This window comes from Barbus barbus (assembly GCF_936440315.1).
Source record: "Barbus barbus genome assembly, chromosome: 20".
Lineage (NCBI taxonomy): Eukaryota > Metazoa > Chordata > Actinopteri > Cypriniformes > Cyprinidae > Barbus > Barbus barbus.
In genome coordinates, this window is record NC_136748.1 from 820,056 (window position 1) to 842,053 (window position 21,998).

Genomic DNA, 21,998 nt, shown 5'->3' on the forward strand with positions numbered 1-21,998 from the left:
GCAGGAGGATACACTGCTTAGATGCATACGCTTCAGACGCATATGAGGATTTATTCATATAAATCACTGCACAGATGTCATTTAATCACAATTAATTGCATATTAACATTTGTAATAAGAAATATATTCACATGTTGAATACCCCCCAAAAAAGGGGAGGGGGCTATTAGTACTATTTTTGTTTATCATTTGTTAAGGAGAACATTATTAATCTCAATGATTAATGGGAGCTGCCATCCGGTTGCTAAACTTCTGATGTGCTTTTAGCACATCGCTTTAGGTTTCTGGGGTGTTCTGGCTGATGGTTAAAGATGCTTTAATTCTTTGTAATTTTTTGACTGTACTAAAGCATTAAAGGGGTCATATGATGATGCTAAAAAGAACATTATTTTGTGTAATTGGTGTAACGCAATGTGCTTGCATTGAAAAACACATTATTTTGCAAATACCACATATTATTGTTGCTCCTCTATGCTCCGCCTTTCTGAAACACGTCGATTTTTACAAAGCTCATCGTTCTGAAAAGCGAGGTGTGCTCTGATTGGCCAGCTATCTGGTGCGTTGTGATTGGCTGAATACCTCAAGCGTGACACGGAAATGTTACGCCCCTTACCATATTTGGAAACACAGAGTCTCCATGACAACAATATCACAGTGAGAATAAAAGTTACGCCTTCTTTCTTTGCGTAAACATTTGGGTGGTGTTATGCAAATCTTCCCACACCGTGATGTAGATATGTGGGGGTGTGTTTAAAAAGAACGTTTCAGGAAGGCGTGGACAAGTCTTAACTTTTAGAAAGAATATCTCTTTGGGTTTGAGACTTTAGTCTTTGCCACTTTACGGATCTTATCTATGCACAAACAGCTTGTAACACTACAAAGAGAAAGGAAAACTCGCATCATATGACCCCTGTTTGCAGATATTCAGGAAGCATGCTAATATCTAGGTTTCTCTGAAAAAACAAAAACAACACTACAGCTGTTATTCTGCTTTAAAATGAGCGTTCCGTGTCGGAATGTCTGTTTTTGTTTTGTTCTGTGTGACTCCGCCCACTGCCAGTTTACTCAATAGTGTTTCGACACCCTGGGTTGCCAGCTGGTGGAAAACCGCATTTTGCCGTCATGGAGGCCAGCAAATGATCTGGATCAGAGACAGCAGGTTCTACATGACGATCTAAAAGCGGAATATTAAAACAACATAAATCAACCCATCAACTTTCAGTGTAAGGCTTGTCACTTTCCATTGTGAGTTGCACTTGTTTCTGTTGCATGTAGTTCAATACTCTGAATTAGGACTATGGTACCCATTTCAACCTCTAGCTGTGATTATTACAGATTGCACCTTTAAGATATTATGGGTGGTTGTCAGGGTATTGCTATGTGGTTGCTAAGGTGTAATGAGCAGATTTTAGTGTGCTGCTAAAAAAAAACACATTTCTATTCCTTTTGACAAATGTATTACCACCATAAAAAAAATATATTCTTACAATATTATTACTATTGGAATAATTTTAAATAAAACATGTATATAATAAAAACCACATTAATTTTATTTTATGGTAAAACCACAAAATTACAATACCAATATTTACATTTTAATTTCTCAAAATTTTTAAACAAACTTTAAGCTTTTATTTTGGCAGTAAACCACAGGAAGTCCTTACAGGACTTTGCAACAGATTTATTAAAGTGTCTCATTACAAATCTGGTGAAATGGCTGTCTCAGATTACGTTCCTGAATATGAGTGATAAGCGACTGAAACTCACAGCACATGCAGAGATTCAGCGTGAGTCGCTGTGAGACTGAAACACTGCTGTCATAAGCTGAATGTGTGCATGAGCACCGCACTTCACTCTGAAACATGCAGCAAATATTTGATTCAATCGAACTATCTGAGATTTGATGGTCAAATTAAGTCATATAGGTGATTTAGTTTTTATTTTTATGAATCGTTCAGCCTTAAAAAAAAAAAAAGAAAAAAAAAACTATGAACATGGCAGATTCACAATGGATTCAAAGTGATTACAGACTCGCTCGTGGAATTGCAAATCATTTCACGTCCAATTCACTACTCACAGATAAAGTAGTCAGATAAAGTATAAATGAAAAATTGCATACCAAAAATAAATAAATAAATATACAAATATTCGTATGTTTCTGAACAACCTTCATTATCAGACAAATCTGTAATTAGTCACCTAAATGCTGGCAGTCATGTTTTAGTTTAGAGACCAGACAAACATCTGCAGATCAGGGTTCATGAGAGAACTGAAGTAGTTCCAGAGCTGATGAAAGGCTGATAATTGCATTGAATTACGTTAATGTCTTTGAATGTGTGATTACTTCTGTGTCTCAGAGTGAAGTGTGTCACTGTGTTTATTTGCGTGGTTCATGATCCGGTGTTTTCAGCGTCTCAGATCGGCTCGGTTCCTCTGCATCCGCTGTGAGTTTAACATGAATTTAGAAGTGCAACGTGCACCACTTACTGTATTTAAACAAAAACATTGAAATGTGTTGTTAAATTGTTGAAATATGAATTTAATCTCAGAGGGGACTTTAAGTAAATATTTTATATTTAAGATTTTATATTTATATTCAGCTGACAAAAAAAGTTAGAGAAACACTGCTGTAGATCATCAGAGCATCATGGAGATCATTGGAGGAGACCTCTATTGACTTGCACTAGTAAGAAACAGTCTTGCACTGCCTTAGCAACCACCCAAAACACCTTAGCAACACGGCTGAGAGAACTCAAATATCCTCAGAAATACAGACCAACACTGCAGGCAAGCACAACTTTCTCATTTTCTTGACAAATTCACTTGAGATCCAAACACTCAACCCGATAAATGCCTGCCCACACCAAAGATGATTTATAACGATAATGATAAAGATATTGGGTCTCATTCACTAAACATGCGTACGCACAAATTTTTGCGTGAAATGTGCGTACGGACGTTTTCACGAATAAATCATGATTCATCAAAAACTTTCGTACTAAAATTTATTCTAAATGTATGAAAAAATTCAAGAACAACTTATACCACACGTACGCAATAATCATGTACGCCCGGGGCCTAACAAGCATGTATAAAGAACCCCACATATAATTAGATATGTTATTTACAGGGTGGGTGAAAAGTAACTAGACGTTAAAATTGATAAAGTATAATTAGAGGTCCAATTATATAAATATATATATATATATAAAATTAGAGGTCCAAACAACAAATCACCTGATCTATGTTTATATAAACGGTGATTATTGTTTCTCACCTTGTGTTTGGAGGCATGGCACACTTGGTACTGCTTGAAGACATTGTGGCGCGTGCTCTAAGGAGAGAGCGCGTCTTTAGAGAGCACACAGCAGGGCCGGCGCCAAGGGGGGCACTCGTGGGCCGTGCCCCCCCCAAACGAGTTACTGTGCCTCCCCACTTTCCATCCTCTCCCCTCCTTGCTGAACGCGATCCATTTTGAAAGCGAAAGTACAGATAAAACAGCGCACATAAGAAAGCAATTGAACGCTTTAGCGAGCGTCAGCAACTGCACGCGGTCACCGATTGCATGCTCTTCACAAATACACCCAACCCCCCCACCCCCCCACCCCCACCCACACACACAACGTGATTTCTGCCCCCCCCCCCCTACAAATTTAAATGCCCCCCGATGGAGGTGCCCTGGCGCCGGCTCTGGCTCACAGATATGTTTGCTGGCGCACAGATATAATAACACATTTTTTCTGGCTTCCACCTCCAACAGCAAAACCTCACGTTCATTGTCGTTAAAGGTATTTTTCTTTGTCTTTTGTTTGATGCCATAATTGTCTTTCTCTAGACGAGTGCCGCTTTGCGGAAAGCCCTTATATGGAGCTGGTGTGGGCGTGTATTATGCTAATCACTAACCTCGTGCACGCGGGCGCTCTTTTAGAAGACTATTCACTAACAGAAGAACGAGATTAAGAACAAGCTCATGTGCGTACGCACCTGTTGTGAATTAGGCGGAAAGTTTTCGTGAGAAGTTCAAATGTGCGTATAAATACGAAAAACGTACGCACTTATTAGCGAATGAGACCCAATGTTTTTAAAAATAATTATTTAAAATGTAGAATTCTTTAACATTTTTAAAGCTATAACGATAACATCACAGACAAACAATATCGCTGAATCAGTTTTATTTTAGTACCACTGAAATACTATTATAGTTTTTATTCATATTTGGAATCATTTCTTATTTTTATATTATTTAAACAATTTACTTAAAGTTTTAGTAATTTTGTTGTGTATTTTTAATTTTTAGTAGTTTTCGGATTATATATAGTAGTAAATATCTATTTACCTATATATATATATATATATATATATATAAATATGTGTGTGTGTGTATATATTTGCAATTTTTTTGGATCAAATAAATGCAGGCTTGGTGAGCAGAACAGAATCCTTTAAAAAAAAAACATAAAAAATCTTACTGACTGATATATATATATATAGTTTTAAACTCATTTCAGTGAATGTTTTTTTTTTTTTAATGTTTTTAATTTTTGTTGTAGTTAACTATAATATCCCTGACTGGAATCACTTTCAAAACACTGACAGCCAATCAGAATCCACCCTGCCTTAAAGACCTCCAGTGCATTTAAAGTGACAGAAGCAAAACTGCAGTGCGATTATAATAAACAAAACATTATCATCCTCTGCTGTGGATGCTGCTAATTTAGTTATATAACATAAGCCTTAACAAAAAATCAGTATATTCGACAAAACATTTTGCACACGGTATCACTTTATGAATATGGCACCTATAGATGTGTGTGTGTGCATCTGAAAGGACAGGCTGAGGTTAAACATGGGTGTGTGTGCAGCGATGCAGCGTTCAGGAGATGACAGAGCATGCAGTCGGGATGAGCTCAGGGCCACTCTGACAGAACGGATGAGGAACGGCAGAAGACGCCAGTATTTACGGAGGCCTGCTCTGCCTCTCGAACGGGGGGTGTATTGGCAGGCCTGAGCACATGCTAAGAGATGATGGATGGCCCAGTCGATGTGTTGTGTCTTAAGAGCCCAGATTCCTGCCAGCCCAATCACGAAGCCTCCAGAGCGCCGCTCAGCTGATTGGACGAGCACAATGACTGTGTGACAACTAGGGCTGCACGATATTGGAAAAAAATCTCACATTGCGATATTTAGTTTTTCTGCGATATATATATTGCGATATGAAGAGAAAAAATATACATATAATAATCACCAGATGATTTGAATAGCTCTATTTGGAAAAAATAATAATCAATGATTGGGATGATTTTGCAGGTGGGTAAATCAGCTCAGAAAATAAACTAATTACAAGCATAGATGAATAAAATAGAACAAAGATACAAATGAAATAAACAGTGCTTTATATTTTTCAGGTAAAGGCTAGTTCACACTACAGGATTTTAAGCCCGATTTAAGCCCGATTTGCAAGTTAACGAGCTCGCCGACAGGTCGGGCTGTAATCGGGGGGAAATCAGCGGGTGATCGGTGCTTCGCAATCTTTGGTGTGAACTACACAACGATGCATCAAAGAGGCTCGCTGACACCTCGCCGACGCCAAACAAATATCTAGCATGCCAAATATCTGGACCGGTCGGCCGACTCGACATCACGTGGTGTCAGGTGTGGTGACGAGCTACAGCCAATGAGAGAGCAAGGCATGGGTTGAGGTCACCGGAAGAAAAACAACAGCAGCAACTTTGCTTAAAGAAAGGGCTTATATTTTTGCACATAAGCGTCTTTCACTCTCTTTCAAAGGCTTTTGGCTGCTATATTTTTTATTAACCACCAATAGTTACTGTTGCCATGACCGACAAACACTCTCACACTACACATCATGTTCTCACGCAGTGAAAAACACATCGCAGAGCACAGAGGAAACTGACCACACACTGACAGAGAAGACAGAGCTGATATGAAACAAGGTCTCAGGACTTAAAAAAAGAGTCATTTTTAAAGAAATTCAAACAATAAATACCTTTTTGTGGCTCTTCAACGTGTCGTGACAGATCACTGTATCACCTCAGTTCAAACACGTCAACCGATCGTCTTTTCATATTTACTTAATGCACGAAATGAACATGAATAAACATCAGAAGGTTTTAAGTCCATTTTAAGTCCACCGAAGTTAATCTACTCCTATCTGATTTGGGGTTAAGGCTAGAAGAGATACAGCTGTGGCTACTGGGCATGCGCATTTACATATTTTCCGTGCCGACAATATAACAGCGGCGGCACATAATACAGTCAGGTCCATAAATATTGGGGCATCGACACAATTCTAACATTTTTGGCTCTACACACCACCACAATGGATTTCAAATGAAACGACCAAGATGAGCTTTAACTGCAGACTGGCAGCTTTAATTTGAGGGTATTTACATCCAAATCAGGTGAACGGTGTAGGAATTACAACAGTTTGCATATGTGCCTCCCAAACAAACCTTTCACAAAAAATGTCATTCACACAGACATGCAGAACATACAGGATTCATATAAAATAATCTTTTATCGGCTTAATATTTACAGATACTAGTCCATATCGTGATTTGACTTCGTGTAATGACCTACTTTTGATTAATTTGTTAATTTGACAAATCCCATGACATTCCACGTTTTATAGTAAACTGTACGGCGATTAATCATTTGACGGCACTAGTATAAATAATCAGTATACTAAACATCACACAACCTGATATCGATGCTGAAACTAAATATGGTGCAGCCCGCTCAAATAACACCAACAGCACTCCCGGATTCGGTTTGGGTTGTACTTCTGGCCGTCAGAGAAATAAACGCAAGCGCTGAACCTGCCTGCAAGACAAAACACGCGAGCACGAACGAACGAGGCCATATATCAGTATATTCCAGGAGGACAATGGCATATAAAGCAGCACATCTGGGGCACGGGACTAATACACACTACATTCTCCAAACTGCTGACGCCAATAAGAGCGGCGCGCTGAGGGTAGACGTGTATTCCTGCGGGACACGGGGTCGTACTCTAGCTGTGATTACAGCACGATGAAAACAGGAATCTCCTGCTTCATATGACTTTCTAAGTGACCTCTGAAGAGCGGCGGCGTCTCAGGGGTCTGGCGGGATTACATGTGTTACATTCAATAAAGACACGCGCTCATTGTCAGGGACACAGCACACACATGCACGCAAACAATCAGCATATTCACCAAATGAAAGCGCTATTTGATGGCAGATGATTAGATTAGATCCATACAGACTTGAGCTCAAACGTGTCAGGTTCTGCGTCTCTAGATATTTGGTCTAATAAAACATCACAGTAAGAAGGAGAGCTGCACGATTAATTCAAATAAAACTGAAATCATTATATGGCTTTGTCTAAAGGCTCTGATTTAATTAAACGTGTGTGCTGGATGTTTCACAGTGAAGCACAGCAATAAATATCAGTGTATTTATAATGTATTCATAAAATTTAATTATTAAAATATTAATATTAATAAATGTTAATACAATTATTATTATTATAGTATTATTATACTATTTTTCTTAAATATTCATTTTATTTTTGTTATTTAGTAATTTTTATGCTTAATTTGCAACAATAATAATAGAACTATTTGTATTATTATTTATTTCTGTGTTGATATAATCACAACATTTTGGCCAAACTGTACAGCCTTACTCCAACAGTAATGTGTCATATTTTGTTTTTATTTAGTAATTTTATAGATTTTTATTTTGCAATAATAATAATGATATTATTATTAGTATTATTATTGACAGTCATATTGATATAATCACAAAATTCTGGCCAAATTTGGCGGCCCTACAATAATCACAGCAAATCTGGATTTTTTTTCTTCTTTAAATTGCATTTTATTTAAAGGTGCCATAGAATGAAAAACCGTCTTTACCTTGGCATAGTTAAATAATAACAGTTCTGTACATGGAAATGACATACAGTGAGCCTCAAACACCATAGTTTCCTCCTTCTTATGTAAATCTCGTGAATAAAGACCACTGAAAAACAGGCGAATCAGAACATAACACCGACTGTGACGCAACAGTCGGGATCACGACGCCCCCAACATTTGCATAAACCTGCCCTTGTACGAGGCCAGCCACCAGCCGAACCATCAGAAGTCCTGCAGGTATTGTGAAGAAACAAGCGCGGACAACAGCGAACATGGCAGACCATGGAAATAAATGTTATGTTCCAGGCTGTGCAGGGGGTGTGAAGTGTAGGGATGGGTTGGTGTCTGTATTCAGAAAGGCCCGGAGTTGCTAGCTGTAGCCTGTTACAGTACACAAGATTTCACTTAGCACATTAACTGAGTAAGGAGAGATGAGGAAGATCCTGAGCACCACTGAGAAGCATCTGATCTTGTGAAATGTGTGGTAAGTACTGCTGCCGCTCCATAATTTAAACATAGTTTGTGCGATCGCATCTCTTGAAAGTGAAATGAAAGCAGTATCAATGCCTTGCATATTAATAGCTGCTCCCTGATGACCGCATTTTATTTACAGTATAATTACCCGACGATATAACTGCAAGAGAAAGTATTTAAATATATATTTTCCTCCCAGTGTTTCCTTCTTGCTGTGAGTTACTGAAATGAGCCGCACCAATCAGAGCAGAGCTCAACACTGTGCAGCACTGTGAAACAGCCAATCAGAGCAGAGCTCAACACTGTGCAGCACTGTGAAACAGCCAATCAGAGCAGAGCTCAACACTGTGCAGCACTGTGAAACAGCCAATCAGAGCAGAGCTCAACACTGTGCAGCACTGTGAAACAGCCAATCAGAGCAGAGCTCAACACTGTGCAGCACTGTGAAACAGCCAATCAGAGCAGAGCTCAACATTGAGCAGCACTGTGAAACAGCCAATCAGAGCAGAGCTCAACACTGTGCAGCACTGTGAAACAGCCAATCAGAGCAGAGCTCAACACTGTGCAGCACTGTGAAACAGCCAATCAGAGCAGAGCTCAACACTGTGCAGCACTGTGAAACAGCCAATCAGAGCAGAGCTCAACATTGAGCAGCACTGTGAAACAGCCAATCAGAGCAGAGCTCAACACTGTGCAGCACTGTGAAACAGCCAATCAGAGCAGAGCTCAACACTGTGCAGCACTGTGAAACAGCCAATCAGAGCAGAGCTCAACACTGTGCAGCACTGTGAAACAGCCAATCAGAGCAGAGCTCAACACTGTGCAGCACTGTGAAACAGCCAATCAGAGCAGAGCTCAACATTGAGCAGCACTGGGAAACAGCCAATCAGAGCAGAGCTCAACACTGAGCAGCACTGGGAAACAGCCAATCAGAGCAGAGCTCAACATTGAGCAGCACTGTGAAACAGCCAATCAGAGCAGAGCTCAACACTGTGCAGCACTGTGAAACAGCCAATCAGAGCAGAGCTCAACACTGTGCAGCACTGTGAAACAGCCAATCAGAGCAGAGCTCAACACTGTGCAGCACTGTGAAACAGCCAATCAGAGCAGAGCTCAACACTGTGCAGCACTGTGAAACAGCCAATCAGAGCAGAGCTCAACATTGAGCAGCACTGGGAAACAGCCAATCAGAGCAGAGCTCAACACTGAGCAGCACTGGGAAACAGCCAATCAGAGCAGAGCTCAACATTGAGCAGCACTGGGAAACAGCCAATCAGAGCAGAGCTCAACACTGAGCAGCACTGGGAAACAGCCAATCAGAGCAGAGCTCAACATTGAGCAGCACTGGGAAACAGCCAATCAGAGCAGAGCTCAACACTGAGCAGCACTGGGAAACAGCCAATCAGAGCAGAGCTCAACATTGAGCAGCACTGTGAAACAGCCAATCAGAGCAGAGCTCAACACTGAGCAGCACTGGGAAACAGCCAATCAGAGCAGAGCTCATTATTATTCATGACCCTGCCAAATAAGCCAAAAACAGACCGTTTCGTTCTAGGGAGAAATCCTAGGGTTGTAAATAGACATGTAAAATCGTTTCTGGAGATTTTTTGCCTTTACCTAAGCCACATACCTTCTATGTAAATATCAGAGAAAAAAATCTAATACTGTATCAATGTATTCTATGGCACCTTTAATTTTTTTTTTTTTTTTCTCAGAAAAATCACAATTATAATTATTTTTATTTATTTTTTGGGTCAAATCATGCAGCCCTAGTATTTTTAATTTGCAATAACAATAAAAACAATAATAATAATAATAATAATAAGTCTATTATTATTATTATTTATTGCTGTGTTGATGTAATCACAACATTTTGGCCAAACTGTGCAGTCTTAATCCAACAGTAATATTTCCTAATTTGTTTTTATTTTGTCATTTTAATATTTTTATTTTGTAATAATAATAACATTATTATTATAATTATCAATAATTATAATTATTATAATCAGCCCTACAATAATCACAGCAAATCTAGAATTTGTTCTTCTTTAAATTGCATTTTAATTCACTTTTTTCTCTCAGAAAATCACAATTAGATTTTTATTTTTATTTGTTTTTTTATTTTTATTTGGGGGGAGGGGGGTCAAATCGTGCAGCCCAAGAAAGAAGGAAATCAGGCTTATTCTGAGCAAATATATCATATATGTAATAACATATTTATAATAACACAAATATATTTAATAAGCCTGCATTACACTCAAGCAGCACACTGATGATAATCTCTGTAAATGACTCAAAGCTGTTGGTCAATAGGTGAGATTCATCGGTGTGAAGGCGAGCATGTAAGGCGTTCTGTAGTGATGGAGCTCACTGTGGGAACTGAGTCTGCAGCGTCTTCATGCACTGCCTTGTGGGTCGCAGCTGCTCCACGAATCGCCCAATCGCTCGGTACTCGGCTCTGCAAACCTGCATCCCATTCACCCGCTTATCTGGAACAAAACAAACACGTCTGTGACCCTGGACCACAAAACCAGCCATAAGGGTCCATGTTTCAAAGTATGGTTTGTTATGATAGGACAATATTTACCTGAGATACAACTATTAGAAAATCTGGAATCTGAGGGAGCAAAAAAGTTTATATTTACAGTAGAACATTTACTAAATATCTTCATGGAACATGATCTTAATATCCTAATGATTTTTGTCATAAAAGAGAAATGTATAATTTTGATCCATACAATGTATTGTTGTCTATTGCTACAGATATACCTGTGTTACTCATGACTGCTTTTGTGCTGCAGGGACAGATATATAAATATAACGTTATATATAGAGAGAGAGACTGATTCATTTATTTACTGACATCGACCTAAGACTTGTGTCAGGTTTCAAATGATTGATTCTAAATAAATGAGAAGATAAGTCGCCTGTGTAATCAGTGATTATCGTGTAATATGTGCTTCAGTATATTATCTGTATATTAACGCTACTGCACAGAAATTAATTACTAACACATCTACATCACTGGCGAGAAAGAGAGCTGTCACTCACACACACACACACACACACACACACACACACACTGTACCTGCGGCAGAATCCATCGCTAACACACAAACAATGATTAAAAACACTTTACAATCCAAACAACACTGTAAACACCTCAGACTCGCAACAGCGTCACTTCCTGCTCTACTCCCGCCAACGACTTCAAACGCCACGTCAGAGTAAAGGCGCTCCTGATTGGCCGGAGCGATTATTGACATTGAGTAAAGCTGAAGCTGATTGGAGGTTTTGACGCGACTCTTGCTGTTGGTATGAGGATAAATAATTCATGAGCCATTCATTAACATTCGACATTATATGTAGAATAATTCATACGTGACGATAATTTCTCTCTTTCAAGTGTTTTTTTCCTCGTCTTGCTCATCTGTAGAATCATTATATCTTCAAGCTGAGAGCAATATTGTATCTAAATGTACATTATGTGCAGAAACATGCCACAGCATGATTTGATATTGAATCTATAAACGGACACGTTCAGTGTTTGATAATCAACAGTGTTTGAAGTGTAATTTAGTTAGACATATCTTCTCGTGTGTGTTTTCTCATTATTTTTAGTGCTGCTTTATCAGAACTTGCTCTAATGCTCAGTGCATGTCATTCCTCTGTTACAGTTTTTACCATCACTTTGCTACTATTTTCAGAAACTTGATGTCATTTTCACAACTCTAGACACAAAACACACATGCATTTGCACTACTCATATTTTGCACAGACTGCACATTGTTAAAGTTATTACAATATAAACTGTCTAAAATTGTTACTGTACAAGCACAGTAAACTATTTCTATAAAATATTGCACTACTGTTATTTTGCATAGAATACATTGTTCTATCAATACTTGCACACACTCATCCAGCTGTATTTATTTATTACCACTGTTCTCACGTCTCTGCTGTTCATAATGTGTATATATATAATCCCACATTGCTCTGATCATAATGTACATACAATCCCTACATTGCATTCCTATTTATATTCAGGAATGCAATGTAGGGATATTGAATCTAATCTAATCTAATACGGTTATCACTTGTAACACAGGCTGTCTAATGTTCAAAACATTGCATTGTGCATCACATCTTTAAATTCTTGCACAATCCTTGATTCAAAAAACAAATTTACTGTGAAATACCATTGAAACATAACTATAGATCACCCACACACAAGCAACCGATAGTTTCACTGTGTCATTGTTCGTACAATCATTAAATATAGTAGAACAGAATAGATGATACAGGTTTCATTATGGTACTACATGTACAGTAAATACATCTCTGTACAAGTACTGCAGTAGTGGAGAGAATACTACAGACACAGTGGAATCATTGAACAAAGTTTGTAATATATTGATGCAAAACACTACAGTACAATCACAACATATTGATTTGAATCAAAGCAAAAATACAGTAATTAGCTACAAAATAGAAAAGAAAAGACAGTACTGTAAAACATCAAATGCAGTGTTCCTCAACTTGCTTGTACTGTAAGAATCAAAACAGGAGTGATTACTGTACTTCTACATTGTCATCAACTCGGTGTTGTGGATTTGGCCACAGGTTCTCATCTACATCACAATGGATGTTTTCATCAGCCAAACATCTTGGAAAAAGCCTTCGGGCATGGCGAATCCAGGCCTGACACTGGTCTGCTGTGATGTCATTGCAGTCATCCATGGCCTGGAGAAGAGTGACTTGTTCATGAGGGTGCCTATCATGACCCTTCCATCTCCATGCGGAGAACAATTCCTCAATCGGGTTAAGGAAGGGAGAGTATGGGGGTAAATACAGGGTGGTAAAAGGTGCATGGGCCTGAAACCATGCTTGCACCACATGAGCATGATGGAACCTGACATTGTCCCACACAATGACATAGGTCACACCTTCAGCTCTACAAACCTGATCGAGCTCATCAAGAAAGGTGACAAGGAGAGCTGCATTATATGGTCCAGTATGAGGTCTGCGTCCCACCACACCATCTTCTGATATAGCCGCACACATGGTAATGTTGGCCCCACGTTGTCCAGGTACTTGGATGGTTGCCCGCTGGCCAATGAAATTCAGACCTCTTCTCCTTGTCTTGGCCAGATTAAAACCTATTTTTTAATATATTAAAAAATATATGAATTTGTGATGGTCGTCATCAGCATCCAGCTCCATCACCCTCTAAAAATACATTTTGGAAAGAGATTACTGTACAATGTAGAATTTTTGGGAATGTTTTTACAACAGCCATCTTGAAACTGAACTTGCCTGAACATACTCAGTCCTCATTTGCTTCACTCTGTCTGCATTTCTTTCGAAAGCCACACGGTATAGTTGTTTTATAGATACCTGGTGCCTTTTCAGTATGCGTGCAATAGTCGGCAAACTTATGGATCCCACATTGTTGAACATGTCTTCATTGTCCAAGATATGCTGGTGAATTTCTGTAAGGCGAATATCATTTCTGGCCCGAACCAAATCGACCACAGCCTGCTCTTGTTGGTCAGTTAGAATTTAGCCTCTGCCTCCACTATTTGGCCTGGTCACAATTCTACAGGGAACATTAGAGTAAGAAGACACTTGGTCACATCACCTATTCTGTGATACACATTACTCATAATGTTTAGTGCATGCTGATAACTTACCGGTCCTCATTATGGAAAAGTTCTGATTATTGAGGCCACGGTTGACCTTCTGAGGTTTGGTTGTATCATTGTAGCCGCCTCAGTCATTGTCATGCCATGATTTATGACATGGTCTACAACTATTGCCCGAATTTCATTGGACACTCTATGCTGTTGCTGCTGCTGTCTTGATCCGTGGCCTTGTCCTCTACCACGTTCCCCCACACCTCTCAAACGAGGCCCACGACCACCTCTCAGAAGGGGTGCCTGTCCTCTACCACGTTCCCCCGCACCTCTCAAACGAGGCCCACGACCTCCTCTCAGAAGGGGTGCCTGTCCCCTGCCATTCCTTTGACCAACACGTCTTCCTCGTCTTCCTCCCACCACTGCTTGACCTCCATTGTGACCTGGATCACCTGCTGGCTCCATGTTACGTATCACTATGCTCTTGCAATTGGATCCCAATCAACTCTTTATATACTCATTCCACAATGTGCACTCAATCATCAGTAACGAGTTGGCAGAATTGGACAAGCAATTACAAGGGCCTGCATCTATACAGTGCAGTACTGTCAATACTGTAAATAGTCTGAAAAGGTTGTACAGTATTTGGGACCATAGACACAGTGTCTGATGAAGCATTATGATAAAATATTAAGCTACATCCATGGATATTGTAGTCTAATTGGTTCATGCTCCACGCTAATTGGTGACAATGAATCTCGTTACAGTATCTTGAAACTCTGATGATTTAAACATGGAAGATTGTTTGTCTGTTTCCATACAACTATGCATTAAGAGTAATGCAACAGTTACTTATCATTTTGAGCAGTTGTATCAATTGATAGTTAGATCATTGTAAGGAAATTAATAGACACTCATTTGAAATGTAATGTGTGAATTGCCTTTTGAAATAGTAGTACTTTGATGTTAAGGTCATATTGAACAGGTGATTTTTGTTGAATGAACAAATGATCTAAGTTTTATGTGTATTGTATCCAAGCAACTGAGAAAATAATTTTGAAAAATGTGCATTTTGATCATTGGTTGTGAGTTTTGTGTCTAGAGTTGTGAAAAATGACATCAAGGTTCTGAAAATAGTAGCAAAGTGATTGTAAAAAACTGTAAACCTCTTACTGTGTTAATGCATCTCCTCTAGTTTCTCTTTCAGAATAGTCTGGAGACACACAGAGCATGCATGAGTCTTATGTGCTGTAACTATAGCGTTCTGACTGCATGCTGATTCACTATTAATCACAATATTCACAATACAGGACTGTCATTTCCTTCACATGAGGCACCGTGTGCAAATGACCAAATACACGTCACCCGAGCTGGTAAATTGTATTTCGGCGAATGAAAGCCAGTTCTGATAACAGCCCGGCCTAAATGTGTTCTGTGAGTAATCCAGTGTCTGTAAGGAGGCTCGGCGTGCGAGATACGAGAGCGTGACCTTTGACTCCTGAATCAATGAGCGGTCCTCAGCGCCGGCTGGAGAAAGGGTCCAGGACAAAAGCAGATAGACATCTGGGGTCCTGAGGCGGCGTGGGGCTGATTGCTGTGAAAGCGGAGGTCAGGCCACGTGGAATGGGTTTAGCCTCACAGGTATCTGAGCATCAGGGATAGAGAAAGCCCCTGTGCTCTGGAATCAGAGGATCAGTGTACTGCAATGCTCTCCAAGATCAAATCACAGAAAGCAATGTCTGCAGAAGCAGATCAGAGGGGAGTGTGATGCTTGGAGGAGCTGCCGTGTGTGTGTGTCTGTGTGTGAGTGTGTGTGTGTGTGTGTGTGTGTCTGTGTGTGTCTGTGTGTGTGTGTGTGTGTGTGTGTGTGTGTGTGTGTGTGTGAGTGTGTGTGTGTGTGTGTGTGTGTGAGTGTGTGTGTGTGTGTGTGTCTGTGTGTGTGTGTGTGTGTGTGTGTGTGAGTGTGTGTGTGTGTGTGTGTGTGTGAGAGTGTGAGTGTGTGTGAGTGTGTGTGTGTGTATGTGAGTGTGTGTGTGTGTGTGTGTGTATCTGTGTGTGTGTGCGTGCGTGTGTGTGTGTGTGTGTGTGTGTGTGTGTGTGTGTGTGCGCGTGTGTGTGTGTGTGTGTGTGTGTGTGTGTGTGTGTGTGTGTCTGTGTGTGTGTGTGTGTGTGTGTGTGTGTGTGTGCATGTTTATGTGGTTTATGAGGACACAAATGTGTATAATGACATGGGTATGACGGAGGTATTACAATATGAAGGTGGTTTATGGGGACACTGCCTATGTCCCCGTAATTCAAAAGGCTTAAAAACATACTAAATGGTGTTTTTTTGAAAATCTAAAAATGCACAAAGTCTCCTGTGAGGGCTAAGTTTAGGTGTAGGGTTGGTGTAGGGCAATAGCACACACAGTTTGTTCAGTATAAAACCATTACGCCTATGGAGAGTCCCCATAAACCACAAAAACCAACGTGTGTGTGTGTGTGTGTGAGTGTGTGTGTGTGTGTGTGTGTGTGTGTGTGTGTGTGTGTGTGTGTGTGTGTGTGAAAGTGTGTAGTGTGAGTGAGTGAGTGAGTGTGTGTGCGTGTGTGTGTGTGTGTGTGTGTGTGTGTGTGTGTGTGTGAGTGTGCACAGCATGTACATGTTTATTTTATTAGTTCGTACAACGGTATGAACATTGTGCTGGAAATGTTCAAAAAACAAGTTTTATATTTAAAAACAACTAACAACAAATAAAATGACTTTTTGTTTGCATAAACACTAAAACAATAGCATTACTAATGATGGCCGAATTTTAAACAACAACATGACTGACAACAGTTTATCTAATAACATGTATGAAATGTTCAAATAAAGCTTTGAAAACGTTTCATAAAATGTTAAACCTCATATTTCAGTCTTTAAATAAAGAAATGGGTTGAGTCAAAATGATAAATGATTATATGTATTTTATATGCTTCATAAATAATTCTAGATAACTTATCTGAACTGTTTAAATGTGTAGAATTTCATCAACCGGTCAAAATGTACAGCAGGGCATGCAAATCCGGTCTGTTTTAGTCCAGACAGAACTGCCCACAGACTGAATGTGAATGTGAGTCTCTGTAAATCCACTCTCTGACAGCAGGTGGCGCTTATGGAGCAGCATGAATGATGAAAACAAAATGCCATCGAATCTTTTCTGAAGACCTTCAGAGGAACATTCATATAATTAATTCATTCATGTATTAATTTGTATAATTCCCTCAGCACTCTTTTAACTCCTCCCAGCTTTTCCACCATGAACCTACTCTGCTGCTGTGTGCACCGGTAAAACTCTGCTTTACGTGCTTACTTCTAAAATGTGCTTATTTAGGCTATAGTTTACTCGTTTTAACTAGCATTGAACATTCTGGCAAGATTCTCTCAACGTTCTGAACACACATTCTTCCAGTAACATTAATAGAAGGTTGATTCAAAGTTATCTGGTCTTTAATAACTTTCAACAACACTTTAGCACAAGCATGTTACAACGTTTTTCTGAAACGTTTTAGCTGGACATTCATCTTTTTTTAAATGTTACTACATGATACTTGTTTCAGATGATTCAGAGAACATGTGTTCTGTGTCTCTGTGTGAATGAGTGCCATAGTGTTCTCTGCTACACAAAATCAGACACACACGTGATAATCGCAGTGTGTTCAGCTCAATACATGAGCCATGCACACATGAGCTTCATCTCCAGAGCTGCTCAGAGTGACTTCAGCAGCACACACTGAGACTCAGATCTTCAACAAACCCACAAAATAAAAGATTGGTTTAACAAGACATTATGACAGAAATATTTTACTATTGTAGACTAAAATACACTTCTCAAAGTAATAACAATAATATCTATATTCAGTCTAAATTTAGCCTTTTTTAATTAAAATATTATTTTTCCTAAAACGCTTTCTGTTTCTCTCTTTAAGATCTTATTGATTACATTATTATTATTATTGTTATTATTATTAATATTATATTGTCTGGAATATCATGCAACCAAGATATCTTTTCATTCATGTTTTAATTTATACAGTTATGTTGTGAAGCATCTTCATCAAAATTTGACAAAAAAATTTAAAAGGAAATCTTTTTTTGTAAATGAATTGTTATATTTTCATTTAATTACATTTTAAAAGATGGATTAATTTTTAGTTTTATTAATTAATTTCAATAGACATATTTTAATGATACATTTGATCCAGAAAAAAAATAAAGTTGAAAACACAGAATTAGAGGAAAATCAAATGGATTCATGGGCCCCTAAATTACAGGAGATCTTACTCTGTGGATCATTTACTTCCCTTTTCATGGTAAATGAATACCAAATATCAATATTGTATGACAATGATGGGGGATCAAATTGTAATAATATTTTTGGCCATATTTTTCACCCAAGAAAATGCCCTTAACTCTCACATAACCTAGAAAAACATTTTTAAAACATGACTTTTCTGAGATTCTGAGAACTTAATGGGAATGTTAGCAGAACATTATTTTGGTTTGGCTGGGACTGTCCATAGAGCAGCATTCAGGACTCCAGCTTGCTGTTGTAGTTATTTTATTCCCCCTCATAAGCCGGTTGGTGGTAATTATATTCGGTCCAGTGAAGCCATCCGTGATGCTGCTGAGCTCTTTCTGACTGTCATCTGATTGCATGAGGTTTTCTTAAACGACAAGCTCTCAATGCTTTCACACGGGTTTAAGCACAAACGGCTGCAGTGTTCGCCGGGAAATTCTCTCCGTCATATCACTGCCGCCCCTGAAATCCCACAGCTATATTTCACATGAAAGAGTACGAGACTCTGAGATTTTAAAGCTGCTTCACTCATTTATTTTATTAGCTTTTAATGAACGTAATTAGATGGCAAGTAATTAAATGTAATTGTGCTTGCGACATCCTCCCCCATGCTTGTAAATTGGCCCAAACAACATGTGTGGTATGAGCAAATTTGCTGGATTAATTGGGGATAGATAATATTTTTGGATTGTATTTCACACTAAATGGCCGCGCGCCGAAACAAAGACTGCGGCTCAAGCTCATTAATCTCTGTCAAGGGGAAGCTGGGTGCGATTTGCATGACTGAAGTAGCGGTGCATGCTGTTCGATTCCTGCGAAGCGTTAGCGGCGTGTCACTCAGGGCCCAGCCTCCTGACAGACTGACCCCACCAAAACACTGCTTCTGCTGAGTACTAATTACTCTGACACCGCTCCAGAGCAAACACGGTAAACCCTGGACAGTGTGGCCTTCTTATGGCAGATGCATCTATCTATCTATCTATCTATCTATCTATCTATCTATCTATCTATCTATCTATCTATCTATCTATCTATCTATCTATCTATCTATCTATCTATCTATCTATCTATCTATCTATCTATCTATCTATCATTAGTAAGTGAGTGTGTGTGTCGTCACGCCTCACGCTGGGTTTTTTCCTTTTTCTCCATCATTTCTAATATCCTAGAGGCATTTTCCTCATTATCAAATATTGTTTGATGTCTTTGTTTGGGGATGATTAACGGCAAGCACTGAAACTGCAGCGTTGGTCTCTGAAGGAGAGGCACGTGTTTTACGCATGCGGTCATTTCTCAGGACCATCGTTAGAGTGTTTTCACTCATTTATCTTCATTGTGCATGGCTTCTTAAGCTCAGTAAATGAATCTATTAGCATGTTTGATTTCATTCTTTCACATCTGCTCCCGTGATTCTCTTTTTTTTTTGCTGTAATGGTTGATATGTTTGCATACGACATTCGTGAGCGATTGAAAACCCATGATATTCGTGACACGGCGAGCAAACAAACAGCCGAGCAGCCCTCGCCGTGTCACAGCGTGATGGAAGATTTGGGGCATTGTATCTTTCTAATGACATTATCCAGTCAAATCTAAAGCAGAGAAAAATGGCAGATATGAGCAGAGGCATTGTGCGGCGTCTTATTTAAACACATTTGGAGAGCGAGGCAGACAGAGAGAGGCAGACGGGTGGCTAAATGAAAGGTTATGCTTTGCCCTGTGTTTGTATTGTCAATAACTGGAGAAGGCTGTCAAGAAAGTGCAGAGATAAAGGTCAATAACTCTGACAAATGTGTTTGTATTTGAAGAGTGGCGCTGATAGCAGCCGCAGTGCCACAACACCGACACAAACACTGCAGCTCATAATAACACACTCATTATTTTAACACAAGCGACCCGGTGCCACTCAACTCTGTGTGTGAGTGTGTGTGTGTGTGTGTGTGTGTGTGTGTGTGTGTGTGTGTGTGTGTGAGTGTGTGTGTGTGTGTGTGTGTGTGTGACAGGAAAATGAAGCGCACTGGATATTAATCTACACCTTACATTTATTATATTTATTCTCTAGAATCCATAAACTGATGGACAAAATACACATTCTGTGTGCTTCAGGACAGCTTCATTTCATATTATTCACTGTCAAATTAACGTCACAAATAACCTTAAAGTAATTCAGTATTTTATATGAATAAAACCTCTTAAAATAAACCAATAATTAATAAAACCTTAAAAGCAATTCTATATATGTTTTGTATTTATGCAGAATTACAACAAATATTGTAGGATTTTTAAGCACATATTTTTACCATTTGATTTATTTATTATTTATTTTGTTACATTTATAAATATAAAAATATATTTAGAAATGTACTATTTAAATTAACAAATGTGTGTACTGTCTCTATATTTTTTATTAGAATCGTACAATTTCAAAAATGTTAATTCTGTCTGTTTGTAGATGAATAAATGTGACTGTAAATAGTAGCAGAAAAATTATAGCTACAAGGAAGCTGAACACTGTTACTGTATGAGTATTTATACTGTGTGTGTGTGTGTGTGTGTGTGTGTGTAGATGTAAATACAGAAGAAATGTTGTTTATCGACAGTTTCACAACAACAAATGATTGTGAAATACTTCCATCCTTTTTAATCTTTGCTGTACATCGTGTAATTTTCAGTTTGTTTTCGTGTCCTTTTTTAACTAGAAGATAAATGCTGTGTTTTAGTGTTTGTTGATTTTAGGAATGTCTATTTCCACATATTCAGGGTAAGTTGTGTGAAGTATACGTGTAACTCCTGCAGGGAATAAATGCATGCAGATGTTTGTATTTTGTGTTTTTCTGTGAGATGTGACTGCCTGTGCTGGTTCCACTGGGAATATGAAGTGATTTTGTGTTTCTGCAGCACGGTTTGTGTTGGGTGTGATCTTATAAACTCAGGGCTGTTTCTGTGTGTTATTGGCCGCCGTGTTGTGCGGATCTTTTGTGAAGTAGCTGCTCCGGCATTCTTTCATTATCTGGAGCAACAAAGAAAGTCTTTTGTTTGCAGTTTTCCTTCAGGCGCCTGCATCCGTCCGTAACTTACTACTGTCCCCTGCTGGCCGTCCACAGCACTGGGAGCCACCGGCCGGGCCTCTGTGTGTGTGTGTGTGTGTGTGTGTGTGTCCAGCTGCAGTAAATGTGTCCGGAGTAACACACACTGGACTGTGTTTGTGCTTGTGTTCAAATTCTGCAAACACTGAGAGGAACAGCTCGTCCGAACAACACGTTTTCTGGGTAAATATGGCTGATTTTCAGAATACGCCCTGCAGAATTAATGTTGTAAAATGATATGCATGAATGTGTTCATTCTCTGGTCCAGAATTTAGTTTCAATCGGTCATTAATGTGCCTTCATGTGCTGTTTTTTTGTTGTTATTATTTCCTTCTCAGGGTTTTTCTGCGGGGGCTTAAACGTCTCGGCTGACAGTGCATGGATGTGCAGTCAGGTTACTCATGTCAAATGACCAATTAAAGGGGCTATAGAGGATGGCAGGGCGGTCTCTAGTGCTGCAGTCTCATGGGACACCAATCAAACGAGAGCTCTATCACTCAAATGTAAACTGGATTCATTCATTAGCCATTTACCAGCCCTATCATTATTCATTACACACATGCA

The 21,998-nt window shown here is 39.1% G+C and overlaps 1 protein-coding gene across 13 annotated transcripts in view; it reads right to left on the reverse strand.

The window, feature by feature from the left end:
• Window positions 1–11,625, reverse strand: part of LOC306886327 (CDAN1-interacting nuclease 1) — a 96,990-nt gene extending 85,365 nt beyond the window's left edge. For 3 of the 13 annotated variants that reach the window (XM_079443357.1, XM_079443356.1, XM_079443350.1), the window contains exons 1-3: window positions 11,485–11,584; window positions 10,984–11,013; window positions 10,768–10,885 (exon numbers count right to left, since the gene is read on the reverse strand). In XM_079443357.1, the coding sequence (XP_079299483.1) occupies window positions 10,768–10,885; window positions 10,984–11,013; window positions 11,485–11,500 (164 nt within the window). In that variant the 5' untranslated portion in view covers window positions 11,501–11,584. Of the gene's footprint in view, window positions 1–10,767; window positions 10,886–10,983; window positions 11,014–11,165; window positions 11,192–11,484 lie in introns of all 13 variants that reach the window. The other 10 variants (XM_079443362.1, XM_079443359.1, XM_079443355.1 and 7 more) reach the window with 7 other exon arrangements.
• Between the last annotated feature and the right edge of the window lie 10,373 nt (window positions 11,626–21,998).